This window comes from Myotis nattereri, assembly GCF_964212035.1.
Source record: "Myotis nattereri genome assembly, chromosome: 17".
NCBI lineage: Eukaryota > Metazoa > Chordata > Mammalia > Chiroptera > Vespertilionidae > Myotis > Myotis nattereri.
This window is the reverse complement of record NC_138092.1, coordinates 25,177,542-25,190,539: the sequence shown is the minus strand read 5'-3', so window position 1 is coordinate 25,190,539 and position 12,998 is coordinate 25,177,542. Positions and strand designations below refer to the sequence as shown.

Sequence of the window (12,998 nt, the reverse complement as noted above, 5' to 3'; positions counted from 1 at the left end):
ATGTTTGCCAGTGTTTTCTTTTTTTTCTATGAGCTGTTACTAAGTTCTAGAATATATAATGCCGCCCAGGCCTACTGTGCAGCCCACTATAATAAACAAGTTCTTGCTTTTGTGCTATCCTGTTTTATTTAAGCAAAGCCACCGCTCCGTTGCATAGTGAGTGGTGTATTTGTTTATCTACACGCATGTTCTCTGTGGGAGAATGATGGTCGCTGGGCCTGGGGAGAGAAAAACCAAGGCCAAAGCTTCTTCCCTCATTTGAATCCTAAAAGCATACAAAATTTAAATAACTTTCAGATTTAGATGCCTCGATTTCTTTTTGATGGCTCCTGGCTGCCAAATAGCTTAGTACAGAAACTTTAATGTTCACGATAGCCTCAAAGGACACAATTTGAGGGGAAGAGGGCTGGATGATAATTTAACCGGGAAATAACCAGGGAGACAGTTCTTCAAAGATAAATTCTTGCACCACTGAGATTTCCTTCCTAAATTCAATCACTAATAAAGCTTCCCCATCCACCACCCCACCATCCCCACCCCCCAGCCCCACACACACCAAGCTGACAGTTTTTTCGGGAAGAGGAGGCAGAAATAAATTATTTCCCCCCTCCTCCAGAGCAGAGGACTTTCTGCTGCTTAGCTGGCATTCCCAGTGTTGTGATAAAAGTTACTTCTCTAAACTCTCACAACAGGGGGAAAATAATGCTGTCTCTTGTGTTAGTTACAATCTGGGGAGACTTGGTCCTGAGAAATACTTGAGGAGTCGGGAGTAGCTGCGAATGTGGCAACAGGAACAGGTCATTTCAACGGCCAGGAAAAATAAATACACGAGACAGAGAGGGGAAGCAATTAGGCTTATAAATGATAAAACTTTCCTGTTTTCTTTGTGTGTTTTTTTTTCTTTTAAAATAATGCCGTGAGGTTGATGATCCCTTATAACTAGCTACATTGTAAACCTTCAAAGCTTAAAGCTGGTAGAAACCCCTTGCCAGTTCTGTTTCATTTTTATCGGACAAAACACATTTGGTTTCTTTTTGAAAGACCATGTTTTTGTGAGGGAAGGAAAATGAACATGAGCTGTTATTGGCCCCAGCAACCCAAGAAACCCTCATGTTAGCAGAGGAAACCACATGAAAGTGTGTGTGTTAGGGGAGGGACCGATAAGGGGGTGGAGAAAAGGAGGCTGATGTTTCCAGCCTCTTTAACTCAGGGCTGTGATTTGTGAACAGACTGTGATGCAATCGAGCTTTGGACAAATCAGAACAGCCTGTCAACCTCCCAGGTGGGATTACATGCAGTTAATAGACTGAGCTCAGAGCCCCAAAAAGCAGTGCATTCAGTGTGGGCAAAGAGAACACACTGCAAAAGGCTTTCCAAGAACCCTTTGCCATGGCAAGGAGCAGCGTGTCCCAGGCGCGGCAGGTAGGAGGAAGGTGGAATGGCAGGGCTTGGTCTTCAGAAGCAGCTCCAGATTTTGTTTTTCTTTTTGTTGTTTTGAGATATGAAGACAGCGCTTGATGGTGCATTTTGAAAGCTGTGGAATTAGGTGGTGACGTTGAAGTCATTTGCATTTGCCTTCCTAGAATTTGATGCAGCCTTGTCTATTTGACAACTTGATCTCTTTATTCCCTTAGGTGATGTCCCTGTTCACTTTTGCTATTGGAGCCAATATCTGCTTGGGATTTGTAGCAAATCGAATCAAGAGGGAAGAAGGCTGGGATGAAGGCCCTCCTACAGGTAAGTGTTGCAACTATCTGCATTTTCAACCTTTTAAAAGTGTTATACACTAGGCCATCAATAGAAGCTCAGTGAGAAAGGCATCTTTAAATAATTTTGCAGTATAACTAATTTAGTCCTTAATTTCTCCAAAATAAAATCAGCTCTGTGTATCAATCAGGTGAGAGAACGCGGTTTTAGAGAACATTTATGATGTCTTCATGATAACTAGCCATTTAATTCTTTCTGCAATGCAATTCATACATATTAAGACAAAATTAAAATTCTTGTTAATAGACAAAATTAAAACTCTTGTTAATAGGCAAGGCTAAAATAGAAGTGGTGAGAGCAGGTGCTGCTTTAATATTGGAGATACGTGAATCGGATTGATTATCCTGTGGCGTTGGATATAGTGCTTATCTCCAGAAAGTTCTGACCTGGGGGCAAAGAGGAGTGGGAGTAAAAAAGGCAGTGAGCTGACTTCAAGAAACTTCAGAAATTTAGAACTAGCAGATTAAGATTTACCTAAAATAGGAAAAAGATTTTTTAAAAAGGAGGTGCTTCAAATTGGAGCTCATTGGTTTTTCTTTCGGCCTAGAGAAAGGTAAGTTTTAACAGTGTACCTCGACTCAGCTAATAGAACCGAAGTGAAAGCGTTTCCTTTTACAATACACTGCGCCCTAAGCAGTGTGGGAGTTCTTATAAAGGAGCTCCTTGTGCAGATGGAGGGGGCTTAACTGACCAGGTCTTAAGTAACGAGTTGGTTAATTTCCTGGAAATTGGAGCTGCTTATGGTTTTATAAATAAAAATTACATATTAAGTAATGCGTACTCTAGGGGGCAATATTTTCTTGACTTTGCCTGGCATCTCAGCATGTTTGTCAGCCTTCCTGTGCATTTTGTATTTCTCTGTATTTCTTGACCTGGCTGCTATAAAAGGCTATCACTGTCTCTGGTTAGCCAGCAGAGCTTGTATTCACCAAGTTATGACACATATATTGTTGGATTGCTAAGTCTTCCTTCTATTGAGAAGTTACTTTTGTGTGTCATGCCAGAATTATATGAGAAGTAGTTTAGTGAGTTGAAGTGGGGTGTGGTTGGGGTGAAAAGTGAGAAAACAAATAATAAAAATTGCACCCCCAGGGAACCAAATGGACACAATGAGTTGTCTTCTGTTGGGGGTGAAGGGAGAGAAGAGTGGATCACTGGGCTGTAGAATCCTGTTTTTATTGGTAACAAATGCTCTCTTCAAAGACCTCTCTTTCTTGTTCCAGACAAGTATAACTCCCATTAACACTGACTGTAACTGCACAGACTGGAGGGGGCGGGGTCTAGCCGATCCTTAGGATCAGGGGTCCTCAAACTTTTTAAACAGGGGGCCAGTTCACTGTCCCTCAGACCATTGGAGGGCCGGACTATAGTTTAAAAAAAAAAACTATTAACAAATTCCTGTGCACACTGCACATCTTATTTTGAAGTAAAAGAACAAAACGGGAACAAATACAATATTTGTATTTGCATGTGGCCCCCGGGCCGTAGTTTGAGGACCCCTGCTTAGGATGGTCGTGTGGGCAAGCTAGCAGCCCGGCAGCCCACTGCTGTTTCTTTCCAATGCACCCTCCAGGGAACTTTCTCCTGTTTTGTATTAATATAGCACTTTGGCTAAAACTGATAATTACAAGCTGTTTCCTTAATGAATGTGTAAAATCCAGCCACTCATTATTTTTGGGAAACAGTCATGAAAGTCCTGGGCTTGGCAGCCTGAATTCATGTAACTTGCTGTGTGGTCTTGGGCAAGTCACTTGTGAAGTCTGTTTCCTTCGCTGTACTATGAGGAGGAGGTCTAGATGATTTCTAATTTTTCTACTGGATTAAAAAAAAAAAAAAGCCCATGGTTCTATGTATTCTGTGCCATTGCCTCTGAATGTATGTGCTCTCTAATGGAGAACTTGGAAATTGTATGCCACAGTTATTAACAAACTATTTCCATACATTATAAGAAACAGCTACAAGAACTAATGCAATAATGCTACTTCTGGGAAAATAATATGATCTATATTCAAATTAATAAATCTAAGTGATCTTAAGTATACTACAAAATATTTGCTTCTTGAATGATTTGAGGAAATCATCTACTATTTTAGGCCTCTATGGTGTCTTCTAGAATAGTTTATTAGTGAAAAGTCTATCTATATGAAGCTTAGTCTTGCGATATAATGCCATTTGAGTCTGAGTATTAGGATTTTGGTATGCTGGCACACTTTTTTGTTTTTCTACGGATGGAGCTTATCTGCTGTTTAGGCAAGACCAGAGATGCACTTTGGAAAATGGGTGAAGGCATCGTGCAGAGACTTGAAGCATTTTAATCTTGTTAAAGGCAATATGTGCCTAGAAAAGGCCTCCTTCAAATAACACATGCGACTGGTTATTTTGTCAGCAAAGAGTTCACATCAGAAAACACTGGGTGAACTTTTCTATAGATATTAGAACAAGATCCTGGGAAGAAAGACAGCCATGCCTGTGTTCAGCAACACTTTGATGTTCACAGAAATCTGGGAAGCTCAGTGCTTCTAGGTTGTTTCACAAAATAGAAGGAATACAAAGGGCATTAATGTATGGCCAGCTTCAGACTGATCAGAGCACGATCTCCCGTCCAGAAGCACACAGTGCCTTGTTTGGTAAATGTCGTTCCTCAGAGCTCTCAGCAATAGCTGAGGACATTCTACACACATGCAACTGCTGTACTATGGACTGGGCTGCTAGTTTCAAGGCTGTTGCAGTGCAAACAGTCTGTTATAATTAATTAACTAGCACATTTGTTAGCTGGATTTATTGTTAGGACCTGGTGATCTATTGGAAGTCATGGTGGAATAGGGTGTCTTCTACCAGATCACAAAAGATGTATAGATTTATTAGAAGATGTGAAATGAGCAGAGTCAGTTATAATTCTGTTGGGTAAATATAATGGGCAATCAGGTAAATGAGATGGCTGAAATACATTTTCAAAGACAATGTAAGTGATAAATGCCATTTAGCTTGACATCTTTGTCCCATACCTACATCTGATGCAGCCAGCTTGATTCACCTTTAAGACAGCAAGAGAATTTATGTGTATACAAGTATGTGTGCACTCATGTACATGTGCATCCATGTGTGTTTATGGTGTTGTGGTGGAGTCTATTCTACTAAAGTTTGTGATAGATATTCTTTCAGTCTCCTGGTGAAAAATGGGATATCCTCTGAAGTATTAGAAACTTAATACTTGAAAAATGAAGGGAAATTGTAAGCTTGTGAATGGCTGGCTAGTAAACCTGAAAGCTCAGTTCAATTTATTATCATTTTTAGTAGCATGCAAGTTAAAAGTATGTGAGTGTGAATGAAATTCACAGATATAAATATGAAATGAATTTCTCTAACAACTTTATGAGCAAAGCTTTTCTTTGTGAATCATAGAGAAATCAGACAATAATAAGAGGAATGAGATGGTTCATGTTCATTTGATAACTTTAAGAATCTCTTTTTACAATGAGAAGGAGAAGCTATTTAAAAGATGGGCTAGTAGGAAGCTGCAAAGCTGGCAGATATATCAACCCTCCTCTGTAAGGAAAATAATCTCATGATGTCACGGGGCTTTGTGTTAAACCTAGTGTAGAAATCCGGGGTGTTAGTCAATGGACTGAAATGACCTGAATTCAAATCTAAGGAGGCCACCGATATTTCATTTCTTTGTTACAGGGAGCTTTGGTGCAGTAATTTTTCAGTTATCTTAAAACTATACAGAATCCCCTATCTCATTTACAAAAACAGAAATTTCAGTCCTCAATAAAGTTCAACATAGAATCTTGAGTCAACATAAAGTATCAATTCTTCCAAAATCATGTCTTAAAAAGAATATAATATAGATCATTTGGAGCCTATTTACAAAATGTGAAAAATCCTTTGTTAATGGAAACAGTCTTGTAATTATATTCAGATGATCTAAAATTTTAGCCAGGCCTTTGCAAGCTCAAAGTAGGCCGAGAGATTAGATTTTCCAAACAGAAAAGTGGGATAATGTTGCCTCTCTATCAGAAAAGAGTTTTGAAAACAAAATGCCATATTAATGCAGATGACAATACCAGATGTATGGTATTTGATGATATATTTAATTGACCTTCAATTATGTTTGAAGGCCAGTGTTTAAATTTTTTCTCATCAATTTGATAATAGTTGTGATTAAAAAAGGACAGTGTTGTCCTAGCTGGTTTGGCTCAGTGGGTAGAGCGTCAGCCTGCGGACTGAAGGGTTCCAGGTTCGATTCTGGTCAAGGGCACATGCCCAGGTTGCAGGCTTGATCCCCAGTGGGGGACATGCAGGAGGCAGCCAATCAATGCTTCTCTCTCATCATTGATGTTTCTGTCTCTCTCTGCCTTCTCTCTTCCTCTCTGAAATCAATAAAGGTATATTAAAAAAACAAACGGAGAGTGTTTCACTGTGTTGCAGCAGCTTTGCAGATCATTCAGAATCACACTACTGACTACCATCACAAATGTGATCTGAATGGTTTAGAACTTAAATTCACATTTTTTACTTTTAAGATTGAAATTTATAGAACTCTGTTTTGTTGCAGCTTATGAGGTCTTTCTACATGAGGACGCTGCATTTATCCACACACGGAAAGTTCAGGTGTTTGAAACGTCCCAGGTGGACTTATTTATTTAACACGTTGTCTGTGAACTCTGACCCAGCACCTGTCAGAGGAGGGAACAGTGGTGCTGGCAGGAATGGGTATTTACAGACAGAGGTGAATTTGGGAAACAGGCCTGTATGAGGGTGCTGCTTGCTAAGATATGAGGTAAAAAATATCAAGGGAAAATGGCAACTTCGATGCAAGAAAGTATGCCCAGGAAGAATGAGTCACATGATCCAGAAGAGGCATAGACAGTATTACATTCTAGAGTTGGGTGACATCTTGGATGCCATCCATGTCCCCTGCCACTTTTCCCTGCCTTCCATACTTCAGACGGGGCCGGCATACTCAGGGGAACCGTTATGTTTCAATGCTCTTAGAAAAGGAGGCAGCATGACAGGCTGTGAGCCGATTCAAAGCTTTAGTTGCTCTCACTTTCAGGAAACACTCCAGCTGAGAACCACGGGAAACAGGAGGAACAGATAGGGTGCCTATCTCAAACTCTGCTCTCAGGGCCAGACAAAACTTAGAAGGAAGAATCATCCAACTTTGAGCTGAGCTAACTGTTTTCAAGCTTAAATACTGCCTCTCATCGGCCATCATCCAAATCTGGAAGTTTCTGCTTTGCAGGGAGATTTGGAGGGAAATATGATTGGGAGTCCAGGAGGAAGTAATGTTAAGTCACAACTCTTGTCATGAATTAGGTTCTTTCCAATTAGGTTCATAGCAATAGTATTTTTAACTGCATAGATGGCACCAGAATTCTACATCACTACCTCTGTGTATGTGTGTGTGCGTGTGTGTGTGTGTATATTAAGATGGAGTGCTTCAGAAATAAGGTCTTATTTAACAAAGTAAAAATAATTTCACTTGGTTCTCTCAAAATTATGAATTTGGAGGAAATAAATCATGTTTCACATTGGTGTTTTTCCAAGTCATGCTACTGTGAAAAATAAGGGAAGCAGAACATTGTTTTTATGCATATCATAGATGTACATATATGCAGGTTTTAAAATTTTAAGTCCCGTTTAAAAACAAAAAGTGTCGCTAGAGACCTGTAACCTTTATATTTTAAGATTCTGGAACTGACGTGTATCTTTGAAGTAAAGTAACGTCATTTAAGTGTGTCATTAAAAAGGCAGCAGTAGACATTTAATCTCATAAAAGTATTGGCAAATGCCTCGTACAAAATTCCAAACCTCCATCATACTTACACACATTTCTGATTTGATTTTTTTGAGGGTTTTTTCTTTTATGGTTTTTTTTGTTGATTTTACTTTAAGTTCCTTTTTAGTTTTGAGCTTTTATGGACATCTCAGTCATAATCTCAGATAAAAATTATGGGATACTACAAGTGTATTGATCCTTCAGTTTTCATGACTCCTTTCAATATATTATAGAGCCAAAATGCTCATGTCCATATTCTCTTGGTTTTTAGGTTAGATAAAGGAAGGCTTTACAGATGTTTGAATTCAGATTTGTAGTAAGGCAAGGAATCTTTCCATTTTTGGCCACTGAATCAGGTACAATAAAAAGAGAAGTCCTGAAATCTGTTATTAGCCCGGAGTGGGGAACAGGCTAGGGGACCTGGGCATAGAGGATGACTTACAAACGACAAAGAAAGTAGGGGCAGGAGCTTGTTATGACAGAAGATCCAAGGATGGACTCGGCCCTGCAAAGGCAAGGTTCATTCTGTTCTACTCTACCACTTTATATTATTAAAAAAGGTGCAGCAGTTCAAATTCTTGGGGTTATTGGATTCGAAGTACTACAGGGCTCGATCCATCTTCCCACTTCTCTTCCTGCCTTTGTCACCCGAATCCACGTCAGCCACGAGTGGGTTTTGACATCTGTGTCCCTCATCCACACACACCCAGGAATTAACTCCGATCCAAAAGTTGTTGGTAATCCAGTCTTGGGTACAATATTTTTTAGGCGATAGATATTGCCATTATGAGTGTAAGGACAGCTTTATTAACAAAGCTGTCTTCAGTTTAAGGCAGTGGTTCTCAACCTGTGGGTCGCGAGCCCTTTGGGGGTCGAACGACCCTTTCACAGGGGTCGCCCAAGACCATCAGAAAACACATATATAATTACATATTGTTTTTGTGATTAATCACTATGCTTTCATTATGTTCAATTTGTAACAATGAAAATACATCCTGCATATCAGATATTCACATGACGATTCAGAACAGTAGCAAAATTACAGTTATGAAGGAGCAACGAAAATAATTTTATGGTTGGGGGTCACCACAACATGAGGAACTGTATTAAAGGGTCGCAGCATTAGGAAGATTGAGAACCACTGGTTTAAGGGTTGGAAAGGAGTATTGTAATTGATAGGAGCCAGCTATTGAATGAGATTCAATTGTTTTCAAAAACAAAGTGCAGGACAAATTTAGAGAATGATTAAGAAAATAGAAAAAGTCACATTGATAGAATGAAGAAAGTTTAAAAATGGCAAAAATTCATTAGGTATTTTCGAAGTAAAGAAAGAGATAGTGAAGAGATTAGATGAAGGAAAAGCAAAGGACATGAATAGAGGAAAATTTCAAATGCATGCTGGGGCACCATAAAGAAGAGGAGACAGGGCAAGTAAACCACTGTAAGCAATGCATTTTGAGATCTCTTATAATCTTAGCTATAAGCATAGCGAAGCATATTAATGTATGCAGCTCATGGGAATGAATGCTACTCAGAATTTATTAGATGACTGTTGGAATAATTCTGTCGAAGCAGTACTCTTAAAAATAAATAATTCAATCATAAGCATTTTCCTTCTCTTTATTTTTATTATAAGACTTCTTCTAGTTTTCCTTTTTTCACATCTCAGTCCCCCTTGTCTAATCTCACCTCCTCCCCTCGCCTCAGTTAATTATGGTCCAGCATGCACTGTTGATAGGTTGGCCAAAGTCAATAGAAAAATGTGGTTTATGAACCAGAGGGAAGGTATTGCTTTGGAAACCTGACATTAGTTCCTAAACGGAACTGGCTTGGTTTGTATGCATTTCAACATCCCACAGTCAACCATGCAAAAGCGCTTCACATCTCATGGTCTAGTGAATCTGTTTGCTTTAGCTGAACTGATCTGATGCCGTAAAGGCTAAAACAGGGTGATTCTGACTTCAAAGAGGACAGAGGAGTGAGGGGTGAACAGGATGTTCAGATAAATGGCTTCGCTGAACCTAGAAATGTCATTTCGCATCTGTTCTCCCCTGTGCCTGTTTTCTTGATTTTAAAAGAAATGCATATTGATTATAAAAAAATTAAAAGATTATAAACATGTAAATAAAGAAATAAAATTACAAGTAGCATGGCATAAACAACACTTATTAGGGTATTTGTATGTAATACATGTTATGTTATAAATATTATATATATATATGCATATATGCATAGACACGTGAGAGACAGAAGTATGTACTAGTAAATAAGCAAACAAAAACGTTAAAAGTCTCTTTGTCTCCCTCTTTGTTAGTTATTTTCCCCAAATGCAATTTCAGTAAATATTTCATTACAGGAACAAAAAGATTATTTTTAAAAAGTTATGCATACTTGCACTTTTTCTCCATGCCTCTGCCCCCACCCTCTCCTTCTCCCTCATCACTAGCTATCTCTGGCTCTGTTTTTATTTTTGATTGTTTTCCTTATTGCTCTTTGTATCTCAGTTATATGTAATATTATAACACTGTTTTGTACTTTGATCTTTTTGTTGTTATTGTTGTTATTACTAATCTTCACCAGAGGATATTTTTCCATTGATTTTTAGAGAGAGTGATAGGGAGGTGGGGGCAGGGAGAGAGAGAGAGAGAGAGAGAGAGAGAGAGAGAGAGAGAGAGAGAGACATCGATTGGTTGCCCCCTAACATGCTTTCTGACCACGGTGGGGAATGAACCTGTGACCAAAGTACATGCCCTTGACTAGCTGCCAGCTGACACTCTAACCATTTTGCCACACTGTCCAGGGCTGTACTTTGATCTTAAAAAAAAATTGTTTAGATATTTTGTAGATCTTTCCATATTAGCCTACACAGAACTGCACATTCTTTTAAGGGCTACGAAATATTTCATTTATGGCTAGAATAGTTCTTGTACATATATCTTAGCAAATTTTTTCAAATATGTATGAGAGGTAAATTCTAGTAATGGAATTTCTGGATGAAAGACTCATATGCATTTTAAGAACTGATAGATATTTCTGAATTGTATTGTATTTTACAAAAGTATTTATCTCTAGGAACAGGCATGACACTGCTTATACATTCTGTTCAAAAGAAGGTAATTATTTTGTAAGCTAGGATGAAGATCCAGTTTAATTTTTTTTCAGACAGCTTGTTATTCCAGCACAACTTACTGATTAATCCTTCTTTCACTTACTGATTAAGTTTTCATTCTTCCTTTGATTTAAAATGTTACCTTTATAATACGAAATAATATTAAATATAAACTGTAATTTAAATTTTTTTAAAAATTAAAATGTTACTTGCATTATAAAATAAATTCTCAGATATTTGGTCCGATTTCCTCTCTCCACCCCCAACACTGATCTACTTACTTTCTAATACCAATCTATGCTAATTATTTAACTTCAGAATATATTTTACCATTTAGTCTTCATCAAACTACTCTTTCTTTTCTATTTTTTTCTATATTTATTTTTTATAAACATTTAATATTCTTTCAAGTTTCAAGTAATCCTCTTTCTATTTTTATTGTGAATGCATTGAATCTTTAGGTTTATTTAGGGAGAACTGATATTTTTATAATGTGGATCTTTTTACCTCCAAGATGGTATAGCTTTCCATTTAATTAAGTCTTTTAAAATATCCTTATGTAAAGTTTTAATGTGTTCTTCATGTAGGTTCTACATGGGTCCTATTACATTTATTCCCAGATATTTTATCTTTTAAGTAGTATGATGAATGTAACTTCCATTTAACTTTTAGTTGATTCTTAAGATTTCTAGCTATGCAATGATCATATGAAAACAATGAATGGGAATTTATTTTTGACAAGCTAAGATTATGGAATTTGTGTTTGTGTAACTCAGGTTATAGGTATAGGTTTTGTGGCTGGAAGAAACCTTAAATCTCTATTTCAATCCCCTGTGGTCAGATTGTTCTCAGAACATGTAGGCTCAATTTTCGTTACAAAAAATCTATGGATTTTCAAATAGGGAAATGAGCTCTTGTCTCTCAGTACATAGATCGAAGTTCTCTTCTGTCCTGACATCATTCACATCCACAGAGACACTAACCCTCACAGATTTGTAGTCATAATTGTAAAAAGCATAAACCCAATAGCTGACACTTGTTACACTCTCTCTATGTCTGACCGCCTGGTAGTGTTTTGCATGGATTGTTTCATTTAATTCTCTTTATAACCTTGAGTTACTTTTATTAATCCCCTCACTTTACAGATGGGGAAACTGGCACAAGAAAGTTCAACAACCTGCTAGCAGGTGACAGAGCCATGCTGCTCAGCCAGAGTGTGACTGTATTACTGCACTGCACCGCTTCCCAGGGCCACCCCTCCACGGTGACATGACTCACTTCTTTTGTCTCTTGTATCTTGCAGTGTTATCAGACTCCCCCTGGACCAACACCTCTGGATCTTGTAAGGGCAGATGCTTTGAACTTCAAGAGGTTGGACCTCCTGATTGTCGGTGTGACAACCTGTGTAAGAGCTACAGCAGTTGCTGCCATGACTTTGATGAGCTTTGTCTGAAGACAGGTATGCAACTTTTGGGTCCTCTAGCCTCGATTAGATCAACCCCTACTGTTATATACCCTGCTTTTGCCAAACCAAACTCTGGGTTTGAGTTTTGTTACTTGAATGACCGTCAATTTTATGATGCGTACACCCAGCGTGACTCTTGTTTCCATACAAGAAGGTTCTTAGCTGCTGCAGTCATTACCTGATTTTGGAAATATTTGTGGCTGGGCGTTTTTTTTTGTTTGTTTTGTTTTGTTTTGTTTTTTTTGTCTTTAATCTTCATCATTTCTGTTTCTTACTGTCAATTCCTGCATTCACTGCCCGGGTACCTGGGCTGAAATTGTGCATGTTCATAAAGTGTTGGTTTTTTTATTTGCATTTATCTATCTATCTTGCACAGTTTCTGGCATTTTTTTATTTTATCATATCGTATAGTGACTATGGTCTACCTGGATTTTATTCCCAGTTCTCTGTGCAAGTGGAAAATTGCTCTGGAATCCTACTTGGGATCACCTGCTCAGTGTGGCTCTACAATCGCTTTCTGGCATATTTCTTCTATACTAGAACAGTCAGTAGAATAGACAGGCTTCTGGAGCACTTTTGGAGACTTTTGCCATCCCACCTACTCTGTTCCTAAAGCCCAATACTTTATGTAGGACTTGGATGATACCTTGTTTGCTGCCCACCATGCCTCGGGGCAGCATCACATTCAAACTCTCTGAGAAAGATGACACTCAACCCTGCACTTCAGACCACTAGGTGCAGAGATTCCACAGCTCCATGGCCAAGTTATTACTTGCTTTTGGACTTCTCTGATGAGCTGATTCTTTAAAAAAATCTAGGTTCTATTGATTTTGCTCTGACCTTTCTAATAATATCATTAGAAACAGAGACAT

General features: G+C 38.4%; 1 protein-coding gene across 1 annotated transcript in view; it reads left to right on the top strand.

The window, feature by feature from the left end:
* The window catches only part of ENPP2 (ectonucleotide pyrophosphatase/phosphodiesterase 2), a gene marked incomplete at its 5' end in the record, with an annotated part of 98,368 nt that overhangs the window by 22,054 nt on the left and 63,316 nt on the right, over positions 1 to 12,998 (top strand). The window contains 2 exon segments of the mRNA XM_081111666.1: positions 1,635 to 1,737; positions 11,965 to 12,120. Of these exon segments, the coding sequence (XP_080967792.1) occupies positions 1,635 to 1,737; positions 11,965 to 12,120 (259 nt within the window).